Source organism: Podarcis pityusensis (assembly GCF_964106645.2).
Source record: "Podarcis pityusensis genome assembly, chromosome: 13".
Lineage (NCBI taxonomy): Eukaryota > Metazoa > Chordata > Lepidosauria > Squamata > Lacertidae > Podarcis > Podarcis pityusensis.
Window position 1 is genome coordinate 37,923,380 of NC_138038.1, and position 17,727 is coordinate 37,941,106.

The 17,727-nt window shown below is 50.8% G+C and overlaps 1 protein-coding gene across 12 annotated transcripts in view; it reads right to left on the minus strand.

Moving 5' to 3' along the window:
• LOC308460261 (uncharacterized protein) overlaps positions 1-17,727 on the minus strand; it is a 63,501-nt gene that overhangs the window by 4,783 nt on the left and 40,991 nt on the right. For 8 of the 12 annotated variants that reach the window (XM_080976380.1, XM_080976381.1, XM_080976374.1 and 5 more), the window contains 18 exons: positions 17,064-17,187; positions 15,938-16,109; positions 14,789-15,001; positions 14,203-14,347; positions 13,239-13,445; positions 12,370-12,474; positions 11,404-11,556; positions 10,440-10,688; positions 9,732-9,944; positions 9,012-9,224; positions 8,361-8,522; positions 7,183-7,311; positions 5,861-5,949; positions 4,903-5,026; positions 4,571-4,779; positions 2,378-2,486; positions 1,611-1,783; positions 191-214 (listed from right to left, as the gene is read on the minus strand). In XM_080976380.1, the coding sequence (XP_080832506.1) occupies positions 191-214; positions 1,611-1,783; positions 2,378-2,486; positions 4,571-4,779; positions 4,903-5,026; positions 5,861-5,949; positions 7,183-7,311; positions 8,361-8,522; positions 9,012-9,224; positions 9,732-9,944; positions 10,440-10,688; positions 11,404-11,556; positions 12,370-12,474; positions 13,239-13,445; positions 14,203-14,347; positions 14,789-15,001; positions 15,938-16,109; positions 17,064-17,187 (2,813 nt within the window). The remainder of the gene's footprint in view (positions 1-190; positions 215-1,610; positions 1,784-2,377; positions 2,487-4,570; positions 4,780-4,902; positions 5,027-5,860; positions 5,950-7,182; positions 7,312-8,360; positions 8,523-9,011; positions 9,225-9,731; positions 9,945-10,439; positions 10,689-11,403; positions 11,557-12,369; positions 12,475-13,238; positions 13,446-14,202; positions 14,348-14,788; positions 15,002-15,937; positions 16,110-17,063; positions 17,188-17,727) is intronic. The other 4 variants (XM_080976376.1, XM_080976375.1, XM_080976383.1 and 1 more) reach the window with 1 other exon arrangement.

Consider the following 17,727-nt stretch of genomic DNA (forward strand, 5'->3'; position numbering starts at 1 on the left):
TGCACAGCGGAAGGGAGGAAATCAGAATGCGGATCTCCCATGACAAATCTGTTCCAGCCCTTAAACAGGAGGGGGGAAGCCGGGAGCTTCTGTGCGGCAACTGCACGTGCGTGGACACACACACACACACACACACACTCCGAAACTGCACAGCACACACATGCAGAACAACAGGGGAGTGAGAACGTACTTCCGCTGCCGGCGTTCTAACTTGCTGTTGGGCCGAGAAAAAGATGGGATGTAAACAGAGACAAAGAAAAAGAGAGAGAGAGAGAGGTGCAAGCATGAACGGATGATCTGGAAAGAACTCCACATGGAAAGAGACGGGAAAGTCAGAAAAAAGTATAAACAGGATGGGGAAGCGAGTTGGGTTCCCTAGGTTCCCGGGCTGAAGAACCGGGGGCTAATTGGGATTTGTGCTTGGAAACAGAACTGTTACGAGGGGGCTGAAAATCCTCAGAGATATTGGGGAGCGAAGGCTTCAAAACTGTAGCTTCCAGGTTCTCTATCTACCGCTGCCTTGAAATAGGGTTCTGAGTCGTCGTCGTCCCCCCGCCCGCCCCCGTGGAAGAGAGGTGGTACTAAAACCTGGGCTGTCTCTGCAAAGCAGAAAAAGGATTTCACCTAATTGATTTAACATTATTTAAAACAAGTATAAAATCTGGCCTACAGGAAATCAAAGATCCAGGCCACTGTCTGGCTCCAGTTCCCCACCTCTTGTGCCAGGGAGCAGCAGAAGAGCCTGCCTGCGGAGTGGAGCAAGTCGGGCCGGAACCGTTTAAAATAACTGCATGTTTTTCTAGTGCAGGCGTATTCTAAAGGTTCTAGTTATCCAGTGTGGATCTGTTTTGTGTGGGCGTGTAGGGGAGACTTTCTGCATCAGTTTCCTCTAATTTCCAAGGCAACCTATGCTGAGCTGCCAAGGGGTGGAACGATGCACTGGGCAACCCCACAGAGACAACCGTGGCCAACAGCAGCTTCTCATTTTCCCAGGCTGTGTGAGTGCCGCTCTAGCCATTTTGTCTCTCTGTGGTCATGACTGTGATAAACATTTACTGGAAGAAATTGCTGAAATGTTTGGGGAAAATCCGGACATATGGTAGCCTGTGTCAGTAGTGTAGTTTTTGGGGCAAATTTCACTTTCTGAAATGCGGCAACCCTACCTGAAGCTATATTCTGTAGCATATTGAGCATCATGTTTAATACAGGTCTAGGGATTATGGAGTTATGAGAACAGCAAAAGAAAAAGAGACAAAAAGGGGAGCATCTAAGGGCATGTGGGGACAGGAAGACATGGGGGACATACAAGGCTGGGCAATCTACTCTCAACTAGCTGTATCAAGGGCCCTATATTGGGATCAGAGCATTTGCCTTGCAGGCAGAAGGTCTCAAATTCAATCCCGGACATCCTAATGGCCTGAAAACCTGGAGAGGCACAGCCAACAGTGAAGGCAATGATGAGCAAGATGGGCCATCGGTCTAAGGCTTCCTCCGTTCCTAGGGCTAGGAACTAGTCACAAGGCATATGGCAGAGGGTCTGAATCTGAAGCGTCCTGCACCCAGATCCCACCCAGGCCAAGCCCCCGCTCATCCATAATAACCCTGCTCACCTGAGACGATTCCGCAGGCTGGTCACCTCGCGATTCATGGACTCGGCTGACTCGGTGACGTCCTCGAGTTCGCGCTGCATGCGGCGGCGGCTGGCGTTGGCCCGAGAGGCCTCCTCTTCCGCTTCTTCGAGCTGCCGCTTGAGTTGTTTTAGCCGCAGGTGGCTCTTTTCGACCTGCCAGAAAACAGAGAGGGGGAGAGAGAGAGGTCTAAGGTGAGCAGAAAACTGGATCCCCAAGGCATGCAAATCTTCCAGGCAGCTTGACGTGCGTTAAGTTCAATATGGCTACTGAGCCACCATTTCACCTGCCCGTTTTTATGACTTAAGGAAACGAAGTCGCTGAGGTCAAGATGCAGGACGTGGGGAGAAGTGTTTTAAATACTGTGTGGCTGCTTAATTTCTAAATATTTGTTTATTTTTAGGGAACTATTTTTTTTTGCCTTCAAAGGAAGGGAGATTAAAAAAAAAAGTAAGAAAAACAAGGGCTAAAAAGATAAATAAAACAGTATGCATCTGTAAAATAGGTCCATGCAGAGCAGCCTGAAAATCTAGCATAAAGGAAAAAGATGGCAGGGTTAAAGCGTGCCCTGAAGCTGAAAGCCTTGCCCTGGGAAACTTATAAATGGTGAGGGAAGGTGTTTTGCACATGCTCAGAGGTTTTGTTGACTATCTCTTCAACATTTCTGATATATGAGTCCCAAGCACTGAAAATACGCCCCAGGGCTCAAAATGAGGGGTGGGTGGGGAAAACAGACGTCTTGGCCATACCTGATCTTTGTACTGATCTGCGTTCCTCCTCTCTTCATCCACTTGCAGAATCACCTCCTTGAGTTTCTTCTCTGCCCTCCGCACAAGTTTCCCTGATAGAATCCTCTCCCTAAAAAAACAGAAAATATAGGAAGAAATCAGGTTGGCTGTGGGTGGGAGTTATTATTTAGTCTGGGGATGTTCCTGGACCCAGCATTGCTTAGGGGGAAGCTGGGGTGCCTTTATATAGGTTAGGTATATTTTTCCAGCTGTATCCATTCCTGGGGAAATTAGACATGACAACATTTTCCTTAGGGCTGTTCTACATGCCAACGTCTGCTCATACTTTTTGATAAGCATGCTTAAAGTGGCCACCTCTATTCTGAAGAAATTAATTCTTAATGTTTATTTGTCCATTCCCACTGCAAATTCACTCATGGTCCTAGTCTTCACTATAAGAGTTTTCCCCATAGCTCTCCCTGCAACATAGCTAGCAAGACAGAGAAAGATATGCAATTTGTGCAAATCAGAGAATTTAATTTTTTTAAAAAAACAGAAAATGTGGAAGAGAGCCCTAATTAATGGCCTGGGAACCTCTGATGTTGCCCCACCCCTAGAAATAAGCAAGGTGAAATTTTATTCAGTAAACTAGGTGGGAGAATACTGGGAGCCCATGTGAGAACAGTATATATGCACGATATATTTCGTGTGTGTATTAACACTACACTTTTATTCCATCCTTCTTCCAAAGAGGTCAAGGTGGTGTTATATGTGGTGTTCCCCCAACCTTATCCTTACAGCAACCCTTGAGGGAGATTAAGCCGAGTCGCATTAGCTGACCTGGCAAGCTTTGCAGTCGGGCGGAGATTTGAACCCGGGACACATCAATGCAGGCCATGTTAGAAGAGACACCAGGAGATCTCCCACTCATTTTTTGTGTCTTGTTTGTCATTCAATGGGACCGCAGGAGAGTGGTGCTGAACAAAGGGGGAGTTTAAAACACCCCTGTAATGGTTCTAGGGGTTGCTCGTGCGTAAGCCAGTGCAAACACCTGGCTGGGTTGCCTGAGTGAACCTTTTCTGTCCGGACAGCCACTCATCTGTGGCTGTCTCAATCGCTGGCAGAATCCATCAGTGGGCATTTCTTAAACTTCTTCCAGCAAAGAAGCTCTTTGACGCCTAGTCTCCTCCTACTCTCTGCGCGAAAGCCTTATGCGCAAGGAGGGCGTGGGCAACGGAGGACCCCTACTCTCCCTGCTGGTCCCAGGCAAGGAGTCATGGGACCGCCTCGCCGCTTCACCCATCTGCCCCCCTTCTCCACTGGTGCTACGCTGATTCTCTTCCCCAGAAGATGGGCTGCCTCTCCCAATCCCGGGACGCTCTCTGGAATCCCTCTGGATTTTGCTCTCTCCCTCCGGCACTGATGGCAGTTCCCTGACAACCCCCTTTCGTGCTGTTTATCCAGCCTAAATCTATTTAGTGTCTGGTGTAACAGTTAAAAGAGTACTGGACTAGGACCTGGGAGACCAGGGTTTGAATCTGCCATGAAGCCCGCTAACCCTTAAGCTAACCCACCCCACAGGGTGGTTGTGGGGATGAAATGAGGAGGGGAGAACCATGTAACCACCTGGAGAGTATATAAAAAGGTAAAGGGACCCCTGACCATTAGGTCCAGTCGTGACCGACTCTGGGGTTGGGGCGCTCATCTCGCTTTATTGGCCGAGGGAGCCGGAGTACAGCTTCCGGGTCATGTGGCCAGCATGACTAAGCCACTTCTGGTGAACCAGAGCAGCGCACGGAAACACCGTTTACCTTCCTGCCGGAGCGGTACCTATTTATCTACTTGCACTTTGACGTGCTTTTGAGCTGCTAGGTTGGCAGGAGCAGGGACAGAGCAACGGGAGCTCACCCCGTCACAAGGATTCGAACCGCTGACCTTCTGATCAGCAAGCCCTAGGCTCTGTGGTTTAACCCATAGCGCCACCCGCGTCCCTGGAGTGAATATAAAGGTGGTATATAAATGTAAAAAATAAATGAACAATAAATATGTCCAACCTAAAGCTGTTTGTCATAAGGGGCGGGGAGCGTACAGGCTCCTTGTCTCATTTTGCACTATGTCCAGCGCTCTAACCACTCAGTCCCACGCCAGCGCAAAGCACTGGGTGTGGGGGTGTTTGTGGGGGTGGATTTGCCACCTTGGATCCCAGGGCTCTACCTGGACTCCTGCTCCAACTGCTCCTCCAACTGGGCCACCTTGGACTCCAGGGTTGCGATGGCCATCTTGTACTTTGACTTGACAGAGGAGTCCATCTCTCCCAGCTTGGCCCTCAGGTCTTTGTTCTGGCGCTCCAGCTGCTGCCGGGCGTTCTCGGCCTTCTGCGAGAAGCTGCGCTCCGCTGCCAGCTCTGTGGTGAGCGTTTCCACCTGCAGAGAGGACACGGGAGATGGTGTGTGTGTGTGTATGTGTCAGGAGGCAATTTCAGAGCCACAGAGCCAGGGAGCGCATGCCATAAGAGGGCCTGCTCCGAAAAGGGTGGTGGAACTCACCTGCATGCTGAGCTTGCGGTATCGGTCGTTCATGAGCTCCATATTGCTCTGCTCCTCATCCAGCTCTTCCTCCAGCTGACCGATCCTGGCCTCGAGGTGGCGCTTTTCATCCATGAGAGCAGACCTGAGGGGGCGTAATTTTGGGGGTGAGGGCCGTGGTACAGCAGTTGATCAGAGAAAAATCTCTGGAGGAAGCCCACCCAAGGAACATCCCACCATTTAGGCTAGAGCCTTTAGCGCCACTGAGATACTGCTTTTCTGCAATCGGGTGGAAGCAAAATTAAAATGGGCTTCAGCCTCTAATCACTTCCTGTTCAACATGGCGGCGGCAGCGTTACCTGATGAACAACCCCTTAATTGATTCTTAGTCAGTTCCTTCCTCTGGGCAGGGGGGAAGTCTTCAATAACTAATGTCCGCTCCTTGCTCTCCGCCTCCATTTTATAAAAAACAGTGCTGTTTTACTTAAAAACGGAAAAAAGGGGAACCTGCTTATTGAGGTCCCTTCTTGAACGGCAGCTTTGGCACACTAGCCCTGGAAAACCTCAGTAATATTTTGCTTATCTACACTGGACGTGCTGCTACCACTGCATTTTAACGTTTAAAAAACCCACAACAGGTCACGTCTGAAAATAAAGGACATAAGTACAACACAGACCACCCCCCCCCCAAAAAAAACATGTCATCTGGATTCTCTGTACAAAGCGAATGAACAAACCATGCCAATTCCAGATTAAAAGGCAAGCCTAGAAGAGGCAACCCTGATCCAGATTAATTACCCCTAGAGCAACGTTCGAAAGCTAACCATTTTGTGTTCACACTGGCTGCTTGCTGAGCAGATTAAGTGCCTTAACTAAGCAGTCCCTTGGGCAAAAAAACTCCATTCACACAAAACACCGTCATCCGTTGTGCATGCTCAATGGAATCAAAGGAGCATGGGAAATGGGCTTCCCCACTCACTTGCCACTGTTCCCATTGGCCAGCTCATCCGCCAGGTCGTCCCGCTCCTGTTGTGCCTGCCTCTTGGCTCGCTCTGACGCTGCCAGTTCCTGCAAGTGATGGGAAAAGGTCAGCAGAAGGCAGGCTGGATGGCGATAGGGAGAAACAGGTCAAAACAGGAAAGAGGGTATCCTTCCCATTATCCACTGATTAAAAAACAGCAGCAGCATTTCATACTTTTAGAAGACATCTGAAGGCAGCCCTGTTTAAGGAAGCTCTTAATGTTTGACACACTATTGTATTTTAATATTTTGTTGGAAGCCGCCCAGAGTGGCTGGGGAAACCCAGCCAGATGGGTGGGGTATAAATAATAAATTATTATTATTATAATTATTATTATTCCCATTCGCCTGGAATAGGCTCAAGCTGTGTGTGTGTGTGTGTGTGTGTGTGTGTGTGTGTGTAATAGATCTATATAGAAATACACACATACACGTATGTTCTCACTGGTACAGAGGAATGGCAGCCATTCTGTGCCGACACTCCTGGCACTTTTATCAGTTTAAGAGCCCTTGCAACTATAAATGTGTGCATATGAGAGAGATGTGATGTAGGTCACATTGACAAGAGAGATGACTTGCCCAATGTCATTCAGTGAGCTACATGGCTGGGGAGGATTTGAATCCAGGTCTCAGGTGTCCTATTTTCAACCCCCTGTCTACTACATTGGTTTGGTTAGCATCCGTCCGTCTCGGGAGACAATGAAGGAGTGCGCTTTTGGGGGTCAACCTGTTGGCTGAAGTCAAACTACAGCTGTGGCTGTAGAGACCTATCGACTTGGAGCAGAAGTTCGGCCTGCTTGCTGAGTGCTTGTCCAAACCCCATTGAAGCAGGCGGACATTGGCGGGTCAGCAGTTTATTGACCGGGGTTTGCCTGGCTTAAAGCGGGCAGTAGCTGACCAGTGAGACACGATGATCTCTCCTTACGCCCATCATATTGCGTTTCTAACTCCTAACTGCTGCCTCCCACATTGTTTTTGCCGCATTTGCAGGATGGCAAGCCTAGGCATTGTATATGGAGGTTGACAAGCCCCACCCCCCAGTCCCATTGATGTGGTCCAAAGGAAAGCAAAGCAATATGTTTGGCACTGGGTTGGCTATGGAGTTGCCAGAAGGAGGATTGCAAGGCGTGATCCAACTGCCTTGGGGACTCCACTCCACTGGCTCAAGATGGGCTGAAGCTGGCAGCAAAATGGAAGGGTGTCCACAATTGATCTGCCCGCCACCAGCCACCGCTGCCTCTCCAGTTCCTTCAGGAGGCTCCATGGAGCTTCAGCCCTCACCTCCTGCAGCTGCAGCAACTCTGCCTCCAGATTCTTCAGCTTCTTCTCGCTCTCGCGGGACTGAATGAAGATCTCTTCGCGGGCTGCACGGGCTTCCTCCACTTCCCGCCAGAGCTCCTTCATCTGGGCCTGGAATTGGGAGGGAAAAGATGCTTAAAAAACAGCAAAAGCTTGACTCCTTAGGCCAAGAACATAAGGGAGGCTGAGGAATTACACACACACACACACACACACACACACACACACACACACACACGCCCTCCCAGGCAAGTGACTGTATGGCAATGCCCTAGTCCCCATACCCTACTGTAGGGGAAGCTATGACCCTTCTTGTTGTAGCTGGACTACAGTGCCCACAATGCCTCTGGCCCACTGGCTATGCTGGCCGGGGCTCATGGGAGTTGCAAGTCCAACAACATCCAGAGGACTCCCATGTTGGCTACCCTTGCCCTACCTGTAGCTAAGCCTAAGGAGGGATTGTTGAAATAAGTCACACAGCCTTCCCCTCTTTATCCCCCCCTCCACTGCTTTCTCATTCATCTCCTGTGTGCTGAATTTTTAGACTGAAAGATCTTTGGAGCAGGATCCTGTCTTTGTACGTTTGTGTAGATTGCGCATGGAGGGCACTGTCTAAATAATATAATCAGGGAGTATCTCATATGGCCCTCATGCCACATATATAAAAGTGACATAAAAAGATAATGGGTTTGTTTTGCTCAGACTTGGCAGTTCAGTTTTTCTGCCAGAGTGACTGTCCAGAATCAAGTGTATCAAGAATCAAGAGATACGCTTATTGTGAAACGCCAACATCTAGTTATCTCTAAACAAGCATCTACTATTTTAAAAGTTTCACATCTCCCTTATGATATAAATATTGATTGGAATAATCAAAAAACCCTAATACGGGAGACAATGCAATAGTGGTGTTGCATTTTTGTAATAGCTATCCGTGGAGAGATTTATCAGACCAGTTTTCATGTGCCTTCTTATATATGTGCATTGTTTTGGCTGCATTGGTTGGTTGTGGAGAAACATTTGTTAGCTGCTTTTGTTGCTTGTCTTTTATTAAGTTTTGAAAATATAGTAAGGATATTTTTTTACAAAATTAAAACGAGGCAGTGTCTCCCTCCCTCCCTTCCTTCCTTCTCTCTCTCTCTCTCTCTCTCACACACACACACCTGCAATTTTCGCAGCTGCTTCCCTGCTTCGTCCCGTCCCTTGTTGGCCGCATCCAGCTGTGCCAGCGCCTCCTGAAGATCAAGCTCCAGCTTCTTCCGGGCTGCAAGCGCTTGGGCCCGTTGCTTCCTCTCTGCGTCCAGTTCAGCCTCCAACTCCCGCACCTGGGGATGCAGCAGCAAGAAAACGTCAGGAGGAGAAACATCTGCCTTTCTGCTTAGCACAGATAAGGCATCCGTATTGTTGCATCGCTGTTCTGTTGGGATTTTTAACATACTTCAACTGAGAAAATGAGCGCTCAGCTGAGAGATTTGTGACCTTGAATGTTAAAAATCTGGCAACGGAAAAAATTCTGTGGTGCCCCCCTTCTGTTGATGCCCTAAGCACATGCTTCTTTTGCTTCATGGTTAATCCAACCTTGCCCACCCACCTCCCATGAAGCCTCACGACCACCTTGTGAGAGTTCATTTGGGTTACGACTTGCACCCATCCGTCTAAGTCTGCCACCCTCTAACTGTGGCACCACACTGGTCCTCTTATGCAAATAAGGGCCCTTTTGCCACTAGTCTTGACACTTTTTGTTCTAGACACACACACAAACACACTTGGGCAAAGGCTGAAAGGGACTGAGCCTCCCCAGCCTCCCTCCCCACCTGTTTCCCAAGCAGCTTCTTCTTGTCGTCGTTGGCATCGTCGCGGTTCTGCAGCTCCCTCTCGTGCTGGGCCTTCAGGGCCTGCATGTTGACCTCCAGGCGGAGCTTCCCGTCCTCCGTGGCCTGAAGCTCGTCTTCCAGCTCCTCCAGGTGGGCTCGCATTTCCTGCACCTGTTGCTCCAGGGCCCGCTTCGAACGCTCCAGCTCGTGCACCTGATGGGAAGAAGCGGGGGTGGGGTGTTAGGTGAGAAAAGCTGGGCTACCGTTTCCAACAACCCTGGTTATTGACCCTGCTTGCTGGGGCTGAAGAGAGTTTGAGTCCTCCAACATGTGGAGGGCCACATGTCCCACACCCCTGATGTAAGGGGTGGAGTGTAGTGATCACACCGAGGGGATTGTAGTGGAAAGGCTGGCTTCCTCTCAAAGTATTCCTAAGTTTGCATGACATCCCATATGCCGCAGTTTCCCAAACTCGTGACTGTGCAGGAGTCTTAGAAATCTGAAGGTTCCATTTTTAAAATAAAATAATAATTGTGGGTCTTGCTGTTGCAAGGGAGGGGTGGGGAGAGAAGAATTTGTTTTAAAGGAAGTGGCAGCCTGAAAAAACTTTACTTCCTGCCTCCTTCTTCAGAGAATGAGAGCCAGACCTCTCGGCACATTTCTGCCCTACTGTCACCCCCTCTTCCCTTCCAGTGGACCCAGGTGTCCGGGCTCCCTTACGTTCTTGCCGACGTCGTCCTTGGAGCTGACCAGGTCGTCCATTTCTGCCCGCAGCTGCTTGTTCTGCCTCTCCAGCTCCTCCCGTGTCTCCAGAGCCTCCTCCAGGGCGCGACTCAGCGAGAGCACCTTGGTCTCCTTCTCCCGGGAGTCTGCTTCTGCTCGATCCCTTTCCTCGGCGTAGCGGGCAGAGATCAGCTTTTCTTCGGCCAGCATCTGTCAATGATCCAAAGAGGCCTCAATGTAAACAGTGACCAAGCTGTCCTTGACTGGGCAGCGGAGAATTGGGTTCAACTTAGGATTTTTGGGGATGCCAGACGCAGCAGAGAGAGAGAGAGAGAGATGCAGGAATGCAGGTTACCATTAAGATAAAGACGGGAAGGTGGGGGGAAATGGTATCCAAAATGACAGGAATAAAGAGATCCCATTGTGAGGGGAATAGTTCCAAATCACAGGTGAAAGACCTGTTTAAGTTAATGGTTTTTCTGAGCCAAAGAAAGACTTGTCGTGGGCGTAGTTTTTGAGACACCACTTTTCAGGTACACAAAGCCATTTTAGAACTGAATTAGAACAGGGGGTGTTTGTGTGCAGGGGAAGTGACATCTATTTCCCCAGTCGGGAAGCAGTGTATAGCCAACTGCAGTGACTGAGGGGCAAACTGCAGAACAGCTAATTGGCAGAAAGACCTGATGGGGGAAACACAGGCCTCACCTGGTCAAATTTCTTCTGCTTCTTCTCGAGGGCAGAGACCACCTGGCGCTGCTGGTCCAGGGCGACGGTGACATCGTCCAGCTCCTGCTGCAGCCGAGTCCGTCCTTTCTCCAGCTTGTCGCAGGCCTGGACCCGCTCCTCATAGCGCAAGGAGAGAGCCTCCAGGTCCTTGGCTGCCCGGCGCCGAGCCTCCTCTATTGCTTCGGCTACCCCAGCATCGTCCTCCAGCTTCTTCTTGGTCTCCATCACCTGGCGGAATGGCCACAGGGGAAGTCACACACTGTCCGCACAGCGCCAGGCTAACCAAAGGGGTGTTGGGAACTTCGGAAGTCAAGTTTATGAGAGGCTTCTGCAGCAAAAGCCCCAGTTCCACCCAGACCGATTTATCAGCCCCCTCTCTTCCTTTCTTCAAATGCTGATGATGCAAAATGACTTTTCTTTCTTTTAAAAAAGAACTCTATTAGCATGTGTTTACCCAGATATCATGTTCCGTTATAATTTTTTAACATATTTCCCAGCAAATCTCTGGCTGAAAGGGGAAGGCAAGCTGAGCTGCCTCTCCCCACGGAGAGCAAAGCAGCAACTCGCTTTCCACTTCACACCTCGGCTGGAGCACCAACTAGTTACGTTTGCAGGGGCACTTTTCCAAGCCCTGGTGCCAGGAAAGAGGTGGCAGAGAAACCAAGTCCCTCTTCCCTTTTGTGTGCAGGTCCAAAGAAAGTGATCTGGCAGAACTGGGCCAGGATATACATTTCCCCAGTTCAATCCACAGGGGAGAAAGGGGGCAAGGAAGCCTTGATCTTTCCATTTCTCCTTAGAGAAAGCCATTGACTTCAGATAAAAGCTTGTCCGACATGCCTTCTCTGGTGGACCCACGAGAGCCAATGACACCTGATTTTTCCTTTTGGCTCACACTTTGTGTATGGCGGTGAAGGACTGCCTGTCAACCACTTCTGTTTCCCACCTGCTGCTGTAAGCTCTGGATCTGGCGGGTGAAGTTCCCCTTGGCAGCCTCCTCCTCCTCTAGCTGCTCCAGCAGACCCGCTTTTTCCTCTTCCAGTTGCCGCACTCGAGAACTCAGATTCAGTTTCTGCCGCGTCTCTTCTTGGAGCAGTTCCTGCGATTGAGAAGTGGGGTTAAAGGACATGTGCTAAGAGACCAAACCTGTCCAGATCTACTCCTCTTCTTCCCCTCTCAGGAAATCAGGTGCCCCAGCTCTCAGCCCACTGTTCTCTCTGCACCTACTAGAGCTCTCCTGGGGAACTTAAGACAGGGACTAGGTGCAATTAAGCCCTAACGCATTACAAGACCGGCCTCTATGGCAGGTGGCAGAAGCATGAAAGGATGGGGCATGGTCTTTTTACTCGTGGCCCCCAAATGACGTTACATGCTATCTAGCAATGCTCATTAGTGCCTGCCCCTCCTAACATTAAGAGAGTTCCAGGCAGATCTTCTTTCCGAGGTTGTTTTACAAGTAGATACATTGGGTTCCTAGCTGTTTACAGCCTATTTTTGTCACAGGCCACTAATATTTAATGATAAAATGTATTTGTGAGCAGGGAGAATACTTTTTCTTTTAGCATATGGAATATGCAGGTACTTTACAAATTTTCATCTTGCTGCACCCTATGAGACAGAACACATTCATTCCGATTTACAGAAACAGAAAAACAGAGGCCAAATGAAACGGTGACTTACTTGTCCAATATTGCTTTGTGAACTCACGGCTATGCTTGGACATAAAGCAACATTTTACAAGCTGAAACTGCTTCTTACCCTTTACACATTCTTTCCCCTTGTCCCTAAACCTCAAGGGATTCTCTGTTCTTGCCCTCTGAGTATTGCCCCCACCTTCCGGCACAAACCACCACCCTCTATCATCCAGGGTCCAGCCTCTCTCTGTCTCGCATTCCCAGGTTTTGCCATGTACCTGGGAATCTTGCAGGTGGGATTCTACACTGGCCAGATCTTTGGCAAGCTTTATCGCCCTGGACTCTGCACTTCCAAGGGTACCGGAGACTCCGTCGAGTTCGTTCTGTTTCCGGGAGACGAAGGCAGCAGACAGACGGGGAGAGACAGACACATACACATACCAAAGATAAAAGTCCAAATGCATCAAGGGAAATCAAAACATCCATCTATCACAAGTCAAAGGTTAAAAATAAGACTCTGGTTGTGTATTCTATGCATCCACCAAACAAGCAAGTAACCCACTCTGGTAATTGGTGCACAATGTGGAATTCTGAGAAATTCAGCTTTCTTTTACATATTGTTAAAATGCCTATTCCCAGTCCTTGTGAATGCACAGAAAGGCTTTATAAACCATGAAAGCCGTTTTGGGCTCAGGAAACAGATTGGCAACTGGGCATAGCATTGTATAATTTTGGGCTGCCAGGGCTGTTTCTGTGACTGTTACCTACTCTTCCCATCCGTTTTTACTTGCCGTCTTACCATCTTGGTGCCATCTCCCACCCCCAGCAGCTGCTCAACTTCCCTCCCCCCTATACATCTCAATATCTGCAGCAGAATTACGCAGGCACTTATAGGGGCACTTAATATATTGTGCAATTAATTCTAAACATAGAATTTGTGGGCTGACTCGGCACAAATCCTGCAAGGTACAGAGGACAGCTATAGAGACGCGAGAGCCTTAATAAGCCTGGGAGGCTACATGGGTAAAAAGATTTGGAAAATGAGAACTGGGAGTGGGTGGAAGGAGAAGGCAATTTGAAGGATGGTTGTCTTCAGAGAGCGCGCTTACACACACACACACACACACACACACACACACACACACACCTGCAGCTTCCCCAGCCTCTCCATAAGCTCAGCTTTGACTCTTTCACCATCAGTGGCCCGCAGCTGCAGCTCCTGGACTTGGCTTTCCAGCTTCTTGCGCCGCTGCTCCGACTCCAGCTTGGCTGCCTGCAGGACCTTCACCTCCTTCTGCAGCTCCACGTTCTCCCCTTCCAGGGCCTGCTTGGTCTTCTCCAGGGTAACTTTGAACTGGGGGGGGGGAGAAAAGACATCAGAACCCGCTGAGGGCCTGGCTCTGGGGCACTGCTTGCTCTCTCCCCTCCATGATCCTTAAGCAGGCTTACTAAGGCAAGTTGAATCCTGCTGGGCTCACCGAATGGATGTGCTTAAAACTGGGCTGAAGGACTTAACAGACCTATTTCAGGGGGATGTATGACTTCTTAAAAAAATCTCTCTGCTTGAGTGTTCTCCAGAGGAGAGCCAATGTGGTGTGGCGGTCAGAGTGTTTGGGCTAGGGCTTGGGGGAGAGCAGGGTGCAAATCCCTGCTCAGGCAGGAAGGTCCCTGGGTGAACCTTGGGCCAGTCACAGCCTCCTCACAGGGTTTTTTTTGTGGGGATAAAATGGGTAGGAAGAAACCATGTATATACCTCCTTGGAGGAAAGGTGGGGCATAAATGCAATAGATAAATAAATGATAACTAGGAGCAGACCCTCCCTTTTTTCTGGGCCGTTGGCCTCTCCTAACCCATCCCTGCCTCTGAAAACCAAGCCACCCTTGGTCTTAGGCCTTCCTGATCTCTGGCTCTCAGAGCCTTCCAGCTTCTCAGCCTCTACATCTTGTTGGGCTCCAACTCCATCACCAGCCGACATGGCCAATGGATGATGGGAGCTGCTGCAGTCCAAGAAGGCCCCACAGATTCTCCGTATCTCCACTCTTACCAGCTCCCTCTCCCCTTTCTGTAATCCCCCAGAAACATCCCGGCAACCCCCACCCCCAGCCCCGTACCCGGCGCGACTGCTCCAGCTGCTCCGACAGCTCCTCCAGGGCAGACGTGTGCCGCTGGCGCATCTCCAGCACCTGGGCTTCGTGCACCTTGACCTCGTCCTCAATGGTCTTCTTCAGCTCAGTTACTTCTTGCTCCCTCTTCGACCTGCCAGGGGAAGGGAAAGGACGGGATCAGGGTGAGGCTAGCAGGGTGAGGCGGGCTTGCCCTGGAGAGACCACTAAGGGAGTAGGGGAGAATTTAAGAGCCTTGTTGGATCAAGGTCAGAAGCTCATCTAGTCGAGCATCTTTTTCTCACAGTGACTGGCCAGATCCTACAAGCAAGACCTGAGCGCAAGAGCCTATTCTCCCCTCCTGCGGTTTCCAGGAACTGGCCTTCAGGCACATTACTGCCTCTGGCTGTGGAGCAGAACCCAGTCCTTATGGCTAGCAATCACTGGATAGCCTTGTCTTCCATGGGTCTGTCCAGCCCTCTCCTTCAAAACCATCCAAGTCGATGGCCATCTCTGCCTCCTGTCGGCTTACTTATCCCCAGGTGCAGCCACCTCCGGGTCCAGGCAGGACTGCCGGCTGCCACCAGGCCCTTACCGTAGCTCCTGCTGCGCGGCCGTCGAGTCCAAGGTGTCCTCGAGCTCTGTCTTCAGGGCCTCCAGCTCTTCGCCCAGGTCCCGCCGCTGCTTCTCGGCTTTGGCGCGGGCCGCCTTCTCGGACTCCATGTCCTCCTGCAGCTCGGCCAGCTGCGCCTGCAGCTCGCGAAGGGACTTCAGCACGGCGTTCTTCTGCGCGGACTCCTCCTCCACCCTGCAAGGCGGGCGGAAAAGGTCAGAGGGGCGAGAGGGCCAGGCTGAGGGTGGGCCGGAGGGAAAGGGGGGCAGCGGGGAGGAGGGCGAGGAGGAGGAAAGCTAGTGGCAGGCAGCAGGCACCCAAAAGGGGAAGAGAGGAAGATCTTTGCAGGATGCCAAAGAGGCACAGAGGAGCAATTGTGTTCCCCTGAATCTAACCCAAGGTTGTACCTATACTTCAGAAATTTAAGGAAGTTTCTTTCTAAGCCATGCTTGGGAGTCATAGGTTAATGACTTTGGTTAGTTAGGTTGCCCTAAGTCAGGGTATCAGCTTTGTTTCACCCTAGAACCCTCAAGGTCCACTAGCTGGAGCAAAGTGCAAAACAGTGGGTTTTAAAAGGGGCAGGCATACGCTTAGAATTAAAAGACAAGTGCCCCTCTGAGTGCATCTCAGCTGCCCAGGAATGTGTCCCAAGTACCAGAGTGGAGATCAAAGTCCTTCCACACACAAAAAAGTCCATTCATAGTTTCCACCAATGCTTTCCTTCGTTTCAGAAGCCTAATTGGGAAGGAAAAGTCGTTGCTACTCGTTGGACGACCAAGAGCCGGGCATCCTTGATGAGATCTGCTGCAAAAGCCACCCTGAGATCTTCCAGCAGATCCCCATATCTACCTTCTGCCTATTCCCTGCTCTAAGGGATTCCCTATGAGGAAGCCATAACAACCATCTGCAGGGCAGGGCGCTTAAACTCTTATGCATTTCTGCTTCCCTTGTTGATTCTTGGATACCCAGAAAAAAGAATCCTAACAAATGGGAAGGAAGAGTCCCACCTTGAGGCTACTTGCAGCCAGCCTAGCTTACCAGCAGATGGGAGAGTGAGGCTGGCTGGGCAGTGCCCTGTTGAATCAGCCTCCACTGCCAAACAGGCAGGAGCCTCCAGCCCGGCACACTTACCTGGCCAGCGCTGCCTGTAGCTCGGCTTCCTTCCTTGCCAGCGCTTGCCGGAGTTCCTCCAGCTGCTGCTGCAGCTCTACCACCTGCTCCTGCAGGTCCCCAGCCTCCCCGTCCAGCTTGCGCTTCAGCTTCTCCAGCTCCTGGCGCCCCTTTTCCTCCTTCTTTAGCCGATCTAGAAGGGTGAAGGGAGGGGAGAATGGGGAAAGGTCAAGCAAGGAAACAGGACGCCCCCATTGCAGAAGCACACGAAGCAGGCTGTTCATCGCTGGTGGGGAACGTGCGGCCCTCCAGATGCAGCTGGACTCCAGCTCCCATCAGCCACAGCCTGCGTGGCTGATGGCCAGGGATGTTGGGAGTTGTAGACCAGCATTGCCTGGGAAGGCCACATGTTCCCCATCCCTAACCAGAGCCCAAAATTGGTCCCTAATGTTCCACCTCCGCTGTCAGAGGCAGTGTAATATAGCCTCTGGATGCTAGTTACTGGGAATCGCAAGTGGAGAGTGTGGGAGCTGCGTTCAGGAACTGCTTTGGAGATCCAGTAGGGACACCTGCCTGGCCACTGGAATAGGATGCTGGACTAGATAGGCCACTGGCCTGATCCAGGTGGGCTCTTGTTATGTTATCGGCTAAGCCCGGTCTTGGTCTACACCAGGGTTTCCCAAATTTGGGTCTCCAGCTGTTTTTTAGACTACAATTCCCATCATCCCTGACCTAAGGATGATGGGAGTTGTAGTCCAAAAACAGCTGGAGACCCAAGTTTGGGGAAACCCTGGCCTGCACCAACAGGATCTCCAGGACTTCAGGCAGGAATCCCTTTCCCCAGTTGTCTTCCTTTCGAGATGCCAAGGAGCGAACCTGGGACTCTCTGCAGGAGAAGCATGTGCTCTCCTACCAAGCTGTGGCCCCACCAACACCCTGCGCAGCTCATTCTCTGTGCACGGACTTTAGCCAAGAGGCTGCCAGTTGGTGGGGGGGGGGACAGACACCTCCCCAAAGAAGCACTTCCCCAAAGAGGCCAGTTTTCAATTGCCACACCAAAGGAATACGATTCCTGGCGTCTAAAGTGCCCAGGGAAGAAATTTAGGCCGCCCCCCACCTCTGTGTACTCCCCTGTTCCCAGACGCACCTTCCATGTCAGCGATGACGGCTTCGTATTTGTTGCGCAGTTTGGAAAGGCTCTTCACCTTCTCCTCCTCCTCTGCCATATGGGAGGTGAACTCGGAGAGACGTTCCTCCATCAGCTTCCTCTCCTGGTGAAGGCAGTGGGTGTAAAAAGACACAGGGTGGGTGGGGGTTAGGACCTAAATATGCCTAACACTTCCAGGAAACCCAGGAGTCCAGGCTCCTAGAGTCCTGACCTAGCCAACATTTCTATTACCCATCTGCCTCCTCCTAGATCTCACTTCCAGACAAGCTGCTTTATTGAGCACCCACCCCAATACATTTGCAGAAAGGTCAGACAACATGATGCCAAAGCAGAGGTGATCCAGCATTTCCCTGTTAACTTTCCTTACTGCAAAACATCTGATCTTTCTTTTAGGGGGGGACAAGGCTTGTTGAGCAAGAGCTCCAATCCAGCTTGTAGTTGCGCTGCCTGAACTAGCTGGTATATGAGTGAAACAGCCCCCCCCCCCAAAACCAGCAGCAGCTTGGAAGTGTCTCTAGGGCCCCCAAATAGCCCCCTCTTCACCTCTATCTCTCCATCTCTGCAACTGTGGAGTTTAATAGTTTAAATCCGCCCCCCCCCCCCCGCACCAAGGGCAGTCTGTGCCTCACAAAGCAGCAGCAGC